This window comes from Urocitellus parryii, chromosome 7 (genome assembly GCF_045843805.1).
Source record: "Urocitellus parryii isolate mUroPar1 chromosome 7, mUroPar1.hap1, whole genome shotgun sequence".
Lineage (NCBI taxonomy): Eukaryota > Metazoa > Chordata > Mammalia > Rodentia > Sciuridae > Urocitellus > Urocitellus parryii.
Window position 1 is genome coordinate 137609160 of NC_135537.1, and position 17578 is coordinate 137626737.

At 37.0% G+C, this 17578-nt stretch overlaps 1 protein-coding gene across 2 annotated transcripts in view; it reads right to left on the bottom strand.

Moving 5' to 3' along the window:
- Positions 1-1566: 1566 nt before the first annotated feature.
- Pafah1b1 (platelet activating factor acetylhydrolase 1b regulatory subunit 1) overlaps positions 1567-17578 on the bottom strand; it is a 79941-nt gene continuing 63929 nt past the window's right edge. For both annotated transcript variants that reach the window (XM_026388777.2, XM_026388778.2), the window contains exons 6-11: positions 15722-15890; positions 13945-14047; positions 12383-12611; positions 9811-9912; positions 6397-6553; positions 1567-5454 (exon numbers count right to left, since the gene is read on the bottom strand). In XM_026388777.2, coding sequence (XP_026244562.1) covers positions 5381-5454; positions 6397-6553; positions 9811-9912; positions 12383-12611; positions 13945-14047; positions 15722-15890 — 834 coding nt within the window. In that variant the 3' untranslated portion in view covers positions 1567-5380. The remainder of the gene's footprint in view (positions 5455-6396; positions 6554-9810; positions 9913-12382; positions 12612-13944; positions 14048-15721; positions 15891-17578) is intronic.

Genomic DNA, 17578 nt, shown 5'->3' on the forward strand with positions numbered 1-17578 from the left:
GTTGTGGTTGGATACAATACCTTTATTTTATGTATTTATTTTTACATGGTGCTGAGGATCGAACCCCAGCGCCTCACATGTGCAAGCTGAGTGCTCTACCGCTCAGCCCCAGCCCCAGCCTCCCTCCCCAGCACTTTTTAGTTTTTAATTTTTTTTTAAAGATAGAGAGAGACAGGAGAGAGATAATTTTTAATATTTATTTTTTAGTTTTCGGTGGACACAACATCTTTGTTTGTATGTGGTGGAAGGAGCTGGGTCTTTACTGAAGAAAAACTATTCTCTGGAAAAAATAAAATAGGAATCATACTTTCCAAAAATGTGCTACTCAGTGATGGACACCTGTAATCCCAGTAACTCAGAAGGCTGAGGCAGGAGGATCACAAGTTGGAGGCTAGCCCCAGAAACTTTACAAGTGTCTCAATGAAAAGGGCTGGGATGTAGCTCACTGGTAGTATGCCCTCAATTGGGGGGGGGGGGCGTGGAAGGTGCCAGTGTGTGTTGGGGCCCTAGAATTTGCATTTCTAATGAACTCCCAGGAGAGGTTTATACTACTGGCTCCAGAATAGCTGTCCCAGATGATTTTGGTAGATCAGTGGTTGAAAACTGTCAGCTACAGTTTCCTCCGAACTAAGCAGGGAGAGCAGCAAAACCCAGAATGTAGCACAATTTCTCACCATCTTCCACTTTCCTGTCCCTCACCATCAAGCAACAGAGATGGTCATGAATCCTGGGAGAAGGCACAATGTGTATGATGCACCATAGGCTTTGAATGTTTCCCATTTCAGGACAGTGATTGATAGACCTTAAGGCTACAATTCTACACCTTGGCAAAGTAGTCAGGTTCTCATCCTAGGATGAGAAAAGAGCCCTGCAAAAGGTAGGACGCTCCAACTAAGGCAAATTATGTTGTTGCTTAGGATCCAGCTTCCAGTAGGGGAGGCTACTTCCAATAGGAGGCAGGAAAACAGCTGGGTTGTAAGAGCCACCACCTCATTTAAAATCTCTTTGTATGTGAAATAATGCGGTAGACTTCATGGCCACCCTTGGGGATATAGGCACCAGCACAATAGCCTGGGGATAAGGCAGGACACAGCACAGAAAATGGTGGGGCTTCTAGGGGTAAAGATTCTTATTTTGGTACATTTTAAGCAAACTTTCAATATTAAGGATCTTCATGAATCCAGGGTAAAAGAGGGTCACTATCTCTGGAATTGAGTCTTTGTAGAGGGGGTTGTATAGTCTTCACTGCTTTAGCTCTTGGCTTCAGCTCTCTGGCCAAGCTGTAGTCAGAGAATGTACAGCTAGAGGGGAGGATGGGGCTATAGCTACCCAACACAGTCAGCTCTGTGCACACTCACCAGACCAGACCTCTACTGTGGAGCTGCTTCCTCCAAATAGACGGAAGGACAGCATCAAAGCCATGGCTGGATGGCTATTAAGAAGAGCCTTCTGTCAACTGCTTGCTGCACGGGACCAACTTGGACTTTGTTCTGACTGGTCCCACTTCCTATTGACTGAATCCTTGCACCAGAACCCAGCCCCACCAAAAAAAAAAAAAATCAGATCTAGTTTTATAGGCATTTAATAGTTTACCAATTGGTACAATAAGATTTTTAATATGCAGAAAACATGAATAAATTTTGTTTTACACAGTCTGAGAGCAACAAATCTTACTGTAAAACACAAGAGCAATATTATATACATTCCTTTACTGATTTTTTTTTTAATTGTGTCAATATCTTCAGTTAACTCTTACAATCTGGGGAACTGTTTTCTCCAATTACCACCTCTACAATGTTCATATGAAATCAATGCTTGCCTTCATGTCAGTGTCAGGATCAGATTATAACTGATTTTGTATTTATTTCTAACATCTTCAGAGTGAACTTTAGGGATGCCTGAAAGATGGGCAGGACAGGAAAGCAGCTACTTACATGATATAGTGGAAAGATAAAAAGGCTAGTTCAGTTCAGTCCAGTTGTGACTTGTAAATCCAGCTTGCCCTCCCCCCCACCCCACTGGAAACAAAACAAAACCTTTTTCCACCAATTTTGTACATATCGCTTCTCTACCAGGAGATTCTTTGCATCACCTAGATTAATCAACACATTGGATTTATATACAGCTGGACAGAAAAAGTAACCATTTTAAGTGCCTTTTCCTTCAAACACTTTCAACTTCAGTTGCTTAAGGATTATCAAGCCACCACTGTCAACAAACAAAAATGTGTCCTCTATTTTTAAATAGTTTTTCTTTAAATTAAAAAAAAAAGAAAAGAAATTATTTGATGACTGATATTACCTGGAAGTTCACACAGAAACAGAAAGAGGCAAACAGGAAAGCAGGGCACTGACAGTAAGGAGACTGGGCTTGGTGAATCTAGAGCCAAAGCTTCCAAAGGATTATAGCACGCTCCACAGCCCAGGACGACTTGCTAACACTAGTGATTTCAGATAGTGCTCTGGGCACAACATTGGTCACACCATACAGACAAAACAGGACGGTCTTAGTCTCCTAAAGTGCAAGATGCCATGTCAAAAAGCAACTATTCTTCAAGTGATGTCTAAACCAGTTTTTGTGGCTTGCACTTGCAAAAGTGCAGCCAGAATTTCTTGGGCACGTTATATTAGGGTGGCACTGGAATGTCTGTTTTCACACATACACAATCGCACACACACACACAGTCAATAATCATCTGAGGATGCAATTCTACCAGCTTTTTATTTCTTAAATAAGTGGCCAATTTGAGAAAGTGACAAAGCAGCAGTGAACCTCTAAACCAATTAATAGTCCTCTACTTACAATCCAAACCAGTAACCTCATCATTGTCCTTATCCCAGGCAAGGCACAGGGTTAGACAGCAGACAGAGAAAACAGAACACAGAGTAAGAAAGGGCATCAACAGGGCAGTGTCAAACAACAGTGCAGGGAACCTCTGCAAATCTGATTCCAGATTGTGGATGGATTGCCCTCCCCCACCCCCTTCATGATTTAAACAGGGCTTGTTACATTTGGATCCAGTTGTGGACCATCCCTGAGATTCAATGTTCGCTGCTTCTTAAATGGACGATGTCTGGTAACTCAACTAAGCAGCAGGCTGTGGCAATCTCCCAAGTAAGGATAACTTTGTATAGAGTAATTGTTTCTCCTCCTTTGTCAACGACAGTCACTGTATGCTGCAGGGGAAGAAACCCAGCGAACAGCAGCTTTGTTTCCTTTACATCGGTACCATATTTCTTTTATCAATATCTGTGAGTGATTTCTAGATGTTGTGGCTTACCCTTAAACAATTCATGTTGCTACATGCTAAAAATGAATTAATACAGGACATTTATACATGTACAAACAAATGTTAAGATGCACCATTTCTATGTATTTATATTTCTTGAAATAAGACAGGAAATAGCAGCAAATGAGAACAAAGATAATTTCCATAGCATCTGTAGAAAAATCTAGTCAGAACAGCCAAGGGAAAGAAAAGATTTCTCAATGTAAGCAGGGTTATGAGGCAATATTGTCCTGAAAGTTAACCTACTATATTTAAGGAATTGACTAAAGATGTAATTTTTGTCCTCAAAAATAGCTATTAGTTCTCAAAACACTTTCCCTTCCAGAGACATTTCTCAGGAATTATTAAAAACAAAGAAGTAAACAAACAAAAGACACACTCTAGACATTAAGCTGCTTCTAGTTAATATATATGGCCTATTCTGTGTGGGTACCTACAGGACATTAACTCTCACCCTTTGTCTTGAAATTTTTAGGAACCAAATTTCCATTAAATACTAAAAGGGACATTTGAAAAACATCCTATATTACACAAATTGAATAAAATGTAATTCACAAAAAATAAATCTTGGTTAAACTGTCATTATTTCATTGCTTCTATTAACTTTTCAAATGACTCTCATTTTAAAAAAAAGAAAGAAAACTGTTGTTTAGCTAAGCAATGGAATTGTTTATTAATAATTGACAATGGAGTGGTATTCCAAGTCATGGATAAAAATTCTTAAACCTACTTAGTAATAACTTTGGATCAAAATATACAATATATCAGGGATGTGTAAAATGCTGAATGGCCACATTAAGGGGGGAAATAAAGGAAGTGATTTTCCTTTAGCTGGGAAAAATTCCCACAGAACCAGTTTTCAGAAGCATTGGGATCAAAAAGAATTTGTTCTAAAGCATGGTTGTGGTATTCCAAGATTTATTCTAGTTGAAACTTTTAGCACTTCTAAAACATGGAGGTTCTATATGTGCCATATAGATATACAGACTTACCCACTTGATAGGCCCATATACTTACAAAACATTTATAAACAAAAGGTGAAAAAAAGTACAATTTTATGCACACTCCATTAAACCCTGTCAATTTTTTTTTAACTTGCAAGTGAAACAATTCAAATTGTTAATTCGTGTTGAAAAACAAACTGCTGTTATTTCTCTCACTCCTTTAATATGGGCAAACATAACCTTTTCAATATTTCTATCATTATGTAATGCACATTGCACATCCCTAAAAAACATCAAAAACAAAGTGATTTGTATCATGACACTCAATGGGAAGATTAAATTCTACTTGGAAATCACATCACTATACAGTCTAATAGTAAGAAGAATACAACTAGAAGTATGTCTAGTGTGGAAAATAGAAGCTTAGAATATGAGTGTTTTTTAACCTGTTTACAAAGAAGACCCAAATGAAAGAAATGATTTGCTATTAGCTGCTGAGATTTTTCTTACTCAAATTTACAATCATTTTCTTACATAAATATACCACTAGCCTTTGCTTGATAGGCTGCCAAAACAAACATATCCTATTGATTTGGCAAATGGGTCATGACAAAAATTCCAATGTATAATCCCAATTAATTACATAGATGGTTCAGAAGATTTTGTTATCTAACATCCTTAAAGATTTATTAAGCACACTTAAGTGATGTTACATAGATACACATTTCAGAAAAGCCCTAATAACCACCACTTTTCCCCAAATGAGGCCATCAAGTCAGGCACCAACAGATAGCAGAAAGAAAAACAGGAATTAATAATCCAACATAAAACGACACTGTCAACTATTCAGTTTAGTGCCCTAGTTCAATTTATTAAACTTCTGCCTTCTTAGGCCTGGTGTGACCAATGCCAGCCCAGGTTTTTAAACCCTATGGTACTTCTAGACAACATATGTAAATTTACAGTATACAATTTGGATTCACCATGCATGAATACTTTGTGTGTAACATTTAATAAGCTCAATCTACATCCAGAATAATTTACATGAAAGGACAATATTTATTTAAACAGAGCTCAATGGGGTAACCATGGTATCATCAGAGTGCATCCAGAGGAAAAAAGGGAGGAGGGGCCAAATGAGACTCAATCAACGGCACTCCCACACCTTTACTGTTTGATCTACACTGCCAGTAACCACATAGGGTGCCGTCTTGTGGAAATCTGGAAGAAAAAGAAAAGGCTTGCTTTCAAATCAGATCAGGACACAAATAAGCAAATCCAAGTGCCAAGAATATTCATGTTTCTCTGTACATACAAATCTACACTCCTAGAAGACACCAAGCATACCAACTGAGTTAGGGAGGAGACTCAATGATTAAATTCTTTTTTTTAAATGTATTTTTAGTTGTCAATGTACCTTTATTTTATTTATATGTGGTGCTGAGAAATCAAACTCAGTATCTCACACATTCTAGGCAAGTGCTCTACCACTGAGCCACAACCCCAGCCCTTCAATGGTTAAATTCTATATTAACACTTCAGTGAAAATGCACTGGCCTAATCCAAAATGGGGTTCAAATCTTATTTATAAAGACAGTTCTACCATATCCATTTATTACTGAATATGATGTTCCAGGCTTAGTACTAATGCTTTATGTTCATGTTTAATCCCTCAAATATTACTGTGAGGTAGTCAATGGCCCTATTTTACAAAGGCTTTATGTTCACCATTAGGTTTACCACGTTCCAGTGTATAATAACTTACTGTATTCACCATTTTAAATTCCAGATTTGAGTTCAGATGATAATTCCCTGAGTTCCTAGTACACAGTACCACCTGCCACAGGGAAAACCTGTAGTTTACAAACTAGTAGTAGAGAAAAATTAACCTTTAGGAGTGTTAATTTTCAGTAAGTATTCTTTTCACAATTCTATTTTCAAAAATAAATCCTCTATGATGAAGAAAGTAATTTCTTTATTATAAGGCTAATGATGAAAAGAGGAATTTAAAGCAATGATAGGACTCCACAGTTTTAATCTGTTTATTCTATTCGGCCCTGAAAGCACTGTGGTCGTCTTACCTGGAAAAGTCCACAAAGTTACATAAAACTTTGCTACATTTGGCACTCCAAAATTTAATAGAAACTTCATAACTGTACATACCCAAAGAGGTAACAAAGTGTTCATGCGCATTGAGGGTCTTCATGCATCTTTTGTTCTTGTAATCCCATACACGTAGGGTCTTGTCATCAGCACAACTCAAAATAAATTTCCCCCCAGAATGGAACAGAACTCCACGTACCCAGTTATCATGACCCACCTTAAAGACAAAAAGGTATTTGACTAGTAAAAGGGTAAATTGTTTTAAGTAGCACCTATGACTAATACATTATTACAGTGAAACTACGTATACCAGTATTCCCGAAAAATGAGACTGACCATTAAATGTTCTCACCATGAAAATGCTTACTATCTCAACAGGGCAAATCAATAAAAATCTTTATACTGGAAATACTGGAGCAAATTAATACAAATCTTTTTTTTTAAATGGCTATGTGGGCATCATGAGTGAACCAACATGAACAGCATAAACCTACATTAAGAACATAGAGGTTGCTGGGCACAGTGGCACACACCTGTAATCTCAGTGGCTTCGGAGGCTGAGGAAAGAGGATAACAAGTTCAAAGCCAGCCTCAGCAACTTAGCAAGACCATGTGTCCAAAAAAAGAAAAGTCTGGGGATGGGGTTCAGAGGTTAAATGCCCTTCAGATCTCCCTCTATCCCCCCCAAAAAGAATGTAGAGGCTGAGGACAGCTCAGTGGTAGATCATGTGTTTATTAGCATGCACAAGGCCCTAGTGTCAATCCCCAGCATGAAAAAAAAATAAGATGAATTGTATTAAATATTCTTTTTGTTTTGGTTGTGCTAGGGATTGAAAACAGGGCCTCATGCATGCAAGGTAAGCACTCTATTACTGAGCTATTCACCCTTCACTGGAAACTCTATATCCAAAACAACAAAAAAATCATAAAACTTTTAAAAAATGTTAAAAGAAAAAACCCACAATATTATATACACCAAAAAATATGAACACCATAAAAGACCCAAAAAAAGGGGTGTGGGGGGAGAATAAGTTTAGGAATTCTAGATTAAAGGAAACCAAAATTAACAGGACAGAACCAGAAAATGCAATGTGTGACCCTAGACTCAATCTCAGGGATTAAAAAAAGTTATAAGGGACATTGTTGGGATAAAAATAAAGAAAACTTGACTATGCAGTGTTACCAATGTTAAATTTCTTATATGTGACTAATTTTATTGTGATTGTATACCTTTTTTCTTAGGAAATACAAGTTAAAGTATGATGACATCTACAGGAACTGAACTGGTTTACCGAAGTGCACAGACACATACAAATTACTAACTGGTGACTTTAGGTGAAGAATATAAGGCATTTATTATATATCTATCCATCTGTTTATCTCCTGTCCCAACAGTTCTTTTCTTGCAATTTACCCTAAGAAATAATTAAGGGTATGAGATTTAGTTAATAAACATGTTCATCAAAAGACTGTAAACCAGGTGGCAAGAGTACACACCTATAATCCCAGTGACTTGGAAGACCAAGTTAGGTTCAAGGTCAGCCTTGGGAATTTGGCGAAATCCTGCCTAGAAATAAAAAGGGCTGTGGATATAGCTCACTGGTAGTGCACCCCTGGGCTCAATCCCTGGTACTGCAGTGGGGGCGGGGGGGGGTGTCTGTAAAACTCTTTGTAAATCAAATGTCACATACTTTCTAAGTTTGCTACAAAGCAATATATATGGTATACCATTTTTATAAAAACATCACTTATCTGTTTATGCATTAATTTAAGAAACATATTACAGTACCTACCATATTAGACAATGCACATTTGGAATTTTACTGTGGAAAGTTACACTGGACAGCAAGTCTAGAAAAATACACTTGGAAGGCATTATCAAGTATGGTAGAACTGATCTGAAGGTGATTTTTATTTTCTTGTTTTAGCTTTTCTGTTTATTTCTACATTTTTCCACAATGGCAATGACTACACTGCTTTTATAAAAAGTATAAAAAAGAACTTTTTTTTTTTTTAAAGACAGTACAGTAATAGGTCTTTTGTCTTGATTTACTCTTCCTTACTTGCCCTTGTTTAAAATACTCTATTACCCTGACCTATAAAAAAATTACCAATCACTAGAGTTGTAAAAGCCTCTACAAGGCCAGGCATTGGGGCACACACTTGTAATTCCAGAGACTCAGGAGGCCAAGGCAGGAGGATCGTGAGTGCAAGGACAGCCTCAGCAAATTAGTGAGGCTTCAAGCAACTGAGTGAGACCTTATTTCAAAATAAAAATGAAAAGGGCTGGGGATATAGCGTAGTGATAAAGTGCCCCTGGGTCCAATCCTCAATATCAAAAGAAAAAAAAAAAAGCCTCTACAAAAAGTCAAATTACATTTCTTGTGGCCATATGAAAATAAAGCAGGAAAAAAGTATCAGGACCTGAAAAGGATCCAGAAGCCTCCTATGGAAATTCATGCTGTCCTGGCTATTACAGATGACAGAGCATTCTTCCTAATTGTAAATGCAGATCTACTTTTCTAACAGCAACATGGTATAAGTGAACACAGCTCACAATACTATGGGTTTATTTTTTTTAATCCCCTCCTTTTTTTGGTGGTGGTGGTATTGGGGATGGAACTCAGGGGTGGTCAATCAATTTTTAAGGTGGCCCCTTTAAAAAAATTTATTTTGAGACAGGGTCTCACTAAATTGCTAAGGCTGGCCTTGAACTTGTGATCTTCCTGTCTCAGCCTCCTAAACTGCTAGGATTACATGTGTGCACCACCTCACCCAGCTCACCAATTTTTTTTAAATCCACTCGTCAATGCTTCCATGTGTCTATCATACTACAGAGACAGTCACTTTAACGTATGGTCAGCAACTGAAGAATTTAAACAAACATGATGGCAAGTTATAAAAATTGCTAACAAATTATACCCACAGAATCTTTCAGAATTCCCTTATGCAACCCAAAATATTCATAATCCCTTACTACCATTTATATATTCTCATGTGGAAATCCCAGTGTTCCTAAAATGAAGTATTTCCAAATCATAAAGCTAAAACAATTAATTTCAAAATGGTAAAATAAGCCAAATAAACTAAATCATACCAAGAAAGAGACAATGTTAAAAGAATTCATATAAAGAGTGAAACAGTCATGAACAAACATCAGAACTGATTACATCTGCAGAACTTTCTTCTCCTCCATGGGAAATAATATACAATTTTTAAAGATACAGTGATCTAGGACTCCTCCCAACACACACACACCCTGCCAGCACTGAATACCTTTGTAGATTTTTAAATATAACACTCTATAAAAATAACTTTCATGCCACTATAACAATGGAATCTTCATAAAGAAGTTACTTTTTAAAGCCCAGAATATTTGGGGCTTATTTTAGATTATTTACTAAGATATCAAAAAGCATCTAATTACAAACACAGTGACAAGACGAAAGAAGCAATGAGATTATACAAACTTACAAGGGTCATAAGGCACATGCCAGTACTGACGTCCCACATCTTAATAGTTTTGTCTCTGGATCCAGACAGCAAGAATGGCCCAGGCTTGCCACTTTTCTTAGTCTAAAGAAAATATGTAAAAATTAATTTTCTCATGAATGAAGCTAAATAAGAATTAAATTCTTATTTTTTAATTCTTTGTTTTGTTTTGTATGTGGTGCTGAGGATCGAACCCGGGCCGCATGCATGCCAGGCAAGCGTGCTATCGCTTGAACCACATCCCCAGCCCAAATATGCAATTTTTTAAATCTTTTCTTTTTTCTTTTGCAGTACTGGGGATTAAACTCTGGGCCTCACACATGCTACGGAAGTGCTTTTTACTACTGAGCTATATTCCCTGTCACTTTATTTTGACAGAGTAGTGCTAAATTGCCCAGGTGTCATTGAACTTGCAGTCCTCCTATCTCCCTCCACCTCCCAAGTAGCCAGGATTACAAGTGTGCACCACCACAGCTAGCAGCAATTTGTTTTTACCTATTGATATACACAAGTCTTTAGACACTATAGCTAGGCTATATAGAAAGGACCCAGATAACACTAATAGATGACAAATTTACTGCTTCAGACTTCTGTAATTAGGATAAAGGGTATGTGCAGAGCCCTGGGGATTCAATCCCCAGTACTGCTATAATTTTTAGACTGTTTTTTAAACTATTGATTTTTTAAATATAAAGAACAGCCAAGATAAAAATTCATGACATGTAATAAGTAACACCACCAGAGGGCAGAATAAAGAATTTAATGCAACAGGCAGGGAGCAGTGGCACACTCCTGTAATCCCGGCAGCTGATTGAGAGTTCAAAGCCAGCCTCAGCAAAAGCAAGGCCCTAAGCAACTCAGTGAGACCTAAATAAAATACAAAATAGGGCTGGGGATGTGGCTCAGTGGTTGAGTGCCCCTGAGTATCAATCCCCATCAATCAATCATTAAGCAAGCAAGCAAGCAATTGGGTAACCAAATAGTGATCACAGAAGCTTCATTTAGAAAAACACCTGGGATTTCGGGAGAGATTTCCTCCTTTATTAGGATGTAGTTATAAAAATCCATGAGAGGAGGGCTGAGGCTGTAGAATTCTTGCCTTACACATGTGAGGTACTGGGTTTGATCCTCAGCACCACATAAAAATAAAGATACTGTGTGCATTTACAGCTTAAATTTTTTTAAATGAAAATTCATGAGAGGAGTGCCACTAAAAGAATGTGAGCCAGGCATGGTGGTACACACTTATAATTCCAGCTACTTGGGAGGGTGAGGAAGATGGCAAGTTTGAGATCTGCCTAGGCAACTTAGTAAGACCCACCAGCAATCATTCATAGATAGATAGATAAGGATGAAAATGTAGCACATTACAAGAGTACCCCTAGGTTCAATCTCTCGTGCCACAAAAAAGAAAGAAGGGGATTTTTAACCCATATAACCTATTCATAGAATAATTTTTGCCAAAGTTTTGCAATCTTTCATGGAAAGAATGCTAAGGATTGAACCAAGTGCCTCACACATGCTAGGCAAGCACTCTGCTGCTGAGCTACAGCCCCAGCCCCTGCAACTTACTTTTAAAGTATTAATCACAAAGACGGAAATCATTTATATATATAACAGAATTCCAGACTCAGCAAGAATTTTTAATAATCAAGAGTAGCAGAGGCTTCCATATTAAGTCTTCATCTAAAACAAATACGTAGGGAGGCTGAGGCTGGAGCTGGGGCTCAGCAGTAGAGGGCTCGCCTAGAACATTCGAGGTGCTGGGTTCGATCCTCAGCACCACATAAAGATAAATATGTCTAACTACAACTAAAAAATTATATTTAAAAAAATTAAATTAATTAAAAAAAAATACACAGGGCTGGGGAAGTAGCATGGTGGTAGAGTACTTGCTTATTAGCACATATAGGGCTCTAGATTTGATCCTCAGTACTGAATTTTTTTCTTTTGTAAAATTGTATATAAAAAAGTACCTTTAAAAATTTAAAAATATTTAAATATTGAACTGCCCTTCGACATAAATGTATAGATAATTATGTACTTTTAAAGAAGGTTCTTCTTCTAAACTATAACTCTAAAATAACAAGCTTATATTTATACTGGTTTACTCTTATAACAATGACATTTCATATAAACTTAAATGATCACTTTTACTCTTTAGGAGAATCTATCCCCACAACCCATAAAATCAAGGGTCAGTTGACAGCAATAATAACCACTGGCTAAAAATATTAACACAACTATATGTTGGAAAGAGTAAAGAGTTTCGTGATTCAGAATTCTAAAGTGCAAGTTTTTTTTCTCTTTCCACATTTTTTAATTGGCGCACTGCAGTGTACACATTGATGGGATTTATTGTTACACATTCATAAATGCACACAATATAAAAATACTATTTGGCCAATATCACTCCTCAGCATTTCCTGTCTCCTTCCTTAAAGTGTAGATTCCTAAATGCATTAAGAGACATGAAACAGAATCAGGAAAATTGTCTAAGGTTCTAAAACATCAACAATAAAATCGTGGAATGATAATGTATATCACACAGTACCTCAGATCCTGTTGCTTCAGAGATGGAGGAATATGAGCTTTCTGGAGCCCAGGAAATGCATTCTACCACATGTTCATGTTCTCGGAGCTCGGCCTTGCACTCCTTTGTTGCTACGACCCATACGCGCACAGTCTGGTCATTGGAACAGCTGGCTATCAGAGTGCCATCCTGATTTGGCCGCACCATACGTACCCATTCTCTGTGTCCCGTGAATGTCTTCACACAGTAGCTGTCAACGTAAGTAGTAATTTACATTGTGAATGACAATCATCAGGACACTTTACAGGAACCTTATAGATACAAAAATAGCTATACATTGGAATAAAGAGAACAGAACCAAAAATAGCTATACATTGGAATAAAAAGAACAAGCAAGTCAACAAAATAAATCTAAAATCCTGGTTAATAAAAGATGGGCACAAGCCGGGCATGGTGGTGTATGCCTCAAATCCCAGTGGTTTGGGAGGCTGAGGCAGGAGAGGATCAAAAGTTCAAAGACAGTCCCAGAAAAAGTGAGGCCCTAAACAACTCAGTGAGACCCTGTCTCTAAATAAAATACAAAATAGGGCTGGGGATGTGGCTTAGTGACTGAGCGCCCCTGAGTTCAAGATCTGGTACCAAAAACTAAAAAAGATGGGCACAGGAAAGAAAATCGAATGCCAGTTAAAATAAACTGATAGGAATATTGTTAAGGAGCCAGCCCAACCAACAGAATCTAAAGGATAAAAGATACATTGAATAAAATCTTTCAAAATTAAAACAAACAATAAACCCAGGGGAAAAAAAAATTCTAGCCATGCTGTGAAATAGATTATGTGCTACTAATCTGAGCAAAACCAGTCAGTTAAGATTTTGTTACAACAATCAAGTGTAACTTAAAGCACAAATTTAGCCTAACAGGGATACTATTATGAATGTTATTTACATTTTAATTTAAATCCAGACAGATTACCTAAAAGAAATCCACAAAAGAAAAATAAGTCAGCACATAAAATGGCTCTTAAGGACACAGAGTCTCTGTTATGTAATGTCTCTATGTTTCTTTTAGGGAAGCATTTGAAGATCAAACTTAGTTGTTTGTCATACAGTGCTAGGGATCGAAGCCACGGTCTCCCCCATGATAGTCATGCACTTTAGTACTGAGTTACATCTCTAGTCCTCTAACTTAAGTTTTAAAGTATATCAATAACTGGGCATGGTGGCACATGCTTATAATCTCTGTTATTACAGGTGGCTGAGGCAGGAGGACTGCAAGTTCGAGGGTAGCTTTGGCAATTTAGCAAGGTCATGTCTCAAAAAAAAAAAAAAAAAAAAAAAGGAACAAAAACAAAAAAAAGCTAAAAGGGTACACAAGTCCCTGAGTTAAACAGAGAGAAACTAAAAGGGGGCTGAGTATGTAGCTCAGAATTGAGTGCCACTGGGTTTAGTCCAGCACCATCAAAAAGAAAAAAAAAATGTGACTACATGGTCATTCTGGATTAGAGTCAAAATTACTGAGCACTCAGAAATTTTTTTTTTTTTTAAATTTTTAAACCTCCTTAGTTGATGCCTTTTCAACTTACCCAGTTTGCACTTCCCACATTTTTATAGTTTTATCCCTTGAGGCAGACACTATATGATCTCCATTGGGCATGATGGCTACTGAAGAGACATTGTGGTCGTGGCCTAAAACATATATAACACAGTAACATATTAAACAATATAGCACCAAAAGCAACTAAACCTCAGTTTACCAATGGCTTATACCATGGTATTAATATATCACAGCAAGTTCTCCTCCCCTCCTCCTCAGGACCAAGGACTAAACTCAGGGCCAGGTCTAGATACACCGAGCATTATATACGTTTCATAAGATATGGATTTACACAAAAAAGAAATGAGTGATTAAAATGTAACCTGTACAACTGTTTTAAAATGCAGACAACAGTGTTTGAATATATTCAAACACTTTAGAGAGTGATGTTTACATAATGAGCACCAGGAAAACATAAAATTTCCTATGGTTGATATTCTACAAGAAAGAAAATTAACATTTAAAATGCCAAACCAGATGGATTTTAAAAAATGGGAATCTGATGCTTTATTTGAAACACTTGCTGAGAATCATCTTTGTGTTGTTGTTGATGTTCATGCATAAAAAAAAAAAAGAAGGCATTATTTCATACATGTTGCTCACATTCTTAATAAGCTATGTTTTGTGGAAAAAGTCCCTGAGAATCCACATAAATATCGTATCACTTCAACAAATAAACAATAGTTAGAACAATCTTTTAAGTGAGAATGACAAGATATAAGCAACATAAAGACAGACCAATAACAGACTTTACAAAATATCCTCCATGTAATCACAGCTTATTCATGCACTAAGACCACTAGCTAACCGTGTTTTTGTTTTTTTGGTACTGATCATTAAACTTAGGGGCACTCCACCACAGAGCCCCAACCCTGGGTATTTTTTTTATTTTTTATTTTGAGACAGGATCGAAGTTGCCCAGGCTGGCCCAAACATGATTCTGTTGCCTTCCAAGTGACTGGTACTTCAGATGTGACACCAAGTCAAGCTACATAATTTATTAAAAAAAAAAAAAATTTATTACTCACATAGTGTTTCTTACATGAAATCTAAAACATTTATACTTAACCATATTTAAGGAAACAACAAAAATCCTTATACAGTGAGTACCTCCTATGTATCAAGATGACTGGAGTTTTTAATTTCATTCTATTCCCACAACTTTTATTTGAATAAGATGTCACACTTCTATTTTCCAGATGAAAGAAGTTAGAATTTCATAATGCTGAAAGCAAGCAAGTTGAAATTTGAACCCAGATATCTGACTTCAAAGCCCATGCTATTTCCACAAAACCATACTGCATCAGGAAAAAGTTTCCAAAACTGTTTGCATCTTAAAAGATCTTTCCTTGGCTCCTTAAATGTCTGAGCTCTGCTAATCTAACAATAAGAATGAATGTGGAACATTTAAAAATGAGCAAAAGATCCTGAGATCCAGTATTCATGCTTCCCACACTGAACAAGTGAGGGAAAAATGAAAGAAAGGGTGGGGGGACACCCAATAACTTAAATTTCTAGGTTTCACAAACACCAATCAGTTTTTCTTATACAAAAAACAGTATTTGGAAAATAAGTTAAATATTCTATGTAAAAACAACTTTCAACCATTGTGGCTTATTCATGCAAGAGATACATCATATTTTTCTCCAGCAAAACAATTAAGAGTTGAATGTAGAATACCTGCATACTTTTAGAAACAATAATGCTCCTCTCTGAAATGTTACATTAGCAATTACTATTAAAGTACTATCCTCTCTATTCCTTACCATGCATGGTTCTAATGCATTCAAAGCCCTGAAAATCCCATAGTTTAATGGTCATATCTGCAGAACAGGAAGCCAGAAGCTTGCCACTGTGGTCAAAGGAAATGTCTTGTACAGAGTCTGTATGTCCCTTAAGAGTTCGTTCAAAGTCTCCTGTCTCATAATCCCACACCTGTCAAGTAAAGAAAAAACTGGTTAACACCAACTCATGGCACCTTTCTTATTCACATTTGCATTCAGCAGGCCCGTTCAGCACCTTATTGACTAATTAACTGAACAAGGAACAAAGAACACACACTATTACATTTTCAAGTTAAAATTGGTATTGTTTTCTATAGAAAACAAGTGATCAAAACAGACCTTTAATATCCCATTTATTATCTACCACAGGCCTAATCATGCTGCTGTCAAGACAGCAAGACATAGACCCTTCCTAATGTGACAACAGGTAATGTATCACACTTTTTGGACAATACTAGAGATTGACCTAAAGGTCTTGCATAGCTAGGCAAGTAATCTACTATTAAGCTACACCCTCAGTCCAATATTTCAATGGTATGTGTAAGAAAGAGAGAGTGAGAGAGAGGTGGGGCGTGGGGGGGGGGCGCGGAGGACACAAACAGACTGGAAATTTAATCTGGAGTTTTGTGTAGGCTAGGCAAGTACTCTACCATTGAGCTATATCCCTGGCTCATAAATAAAGAAATTTAAATGTAAATTGACAAAACAAAAAAACTTTAAGGAGCTATGACACACATTTATATGTAGAATATTAGGTAATATAACAGAGTACTCAATTCTACTAGACTAGCAGAGCTCAGACATCTAAGAGGCCAAGGAAAGATTTTATAAGATGCAAATCATTCATGAATAACAAACTATAACAAAAGCATATATAAGTTTGATTTTTAAAAATGAAATAATGGTTACCTTTTTTGGCACAATACTTGGGTCTGAACCCAGGGATTTGCATGTTAGGCAAGTACTCTTTTATCACTGAGCTATATATCTCTAGCCCTTTTTGTTGTTTAATTTTGAAAGAGGGTCTTATTACATTATCCAGGCTGGTCTCAAACGTCCTGAGCCTCCTGAGTAGCTGAGAGTACAGGCATACGCCACCACACTCAGCTTACAAGTATATTTTCAATTATTCATTACTAGTTTATAGAAATACAATTACTTTTTGTATATTAACCTGGTATCCTGTGATTCTCTTAAATTCAGTCATAGTTCTAGTAGCTTTTTGTGGTAGAATCTTTGGGATTTTCTATGTAGAAGATCGTGTTGTCTGTAAATAAAGACAATTTAATTTCTTCCTTTCCAACCTGTAGCTAAAGCTAGAACTAAAAGTTCTTAGAAAAAAACAGGCATAATGTTTGTGATATTGGATTAGGCAATGGTTTCTTAGATATGAAACCAAAAGCATATGCAAATAAAGAAAAATCAGAAACACAACTTTATGTTAGTGTACAGGATGCTTCATTTCCCCTTAAAGGCACATGGCCAGTTGTATATACCAAATGCCAAGCTTGGGGCTGTGGGATAATAATGGAAACCTCTATTCCAGTTGGGAAAAGAAGAGAACATCCCCACCTCACTCCCATCATGGGCTTTCAGGAAAATGGGACCATGGTTTCAAGGAGGCAGTGAATGTTCTGCTGTCTGGTTCCTTTCCCTGACCCATAAGACTGACCTCAGGAAATCACAGAAAGTGAAATCTTGGATAAAGGAGCAAAGCTAAGGGACTCAGTGCTAGAGCACTTGCGAAGCAGGCACAAGGTCCTGGGCTCAGTTCCCAGCACCATAATTAAAAAAAAAAAAATTACCAAACATTGTTTTTAAGGAATTCCTATTGATGAT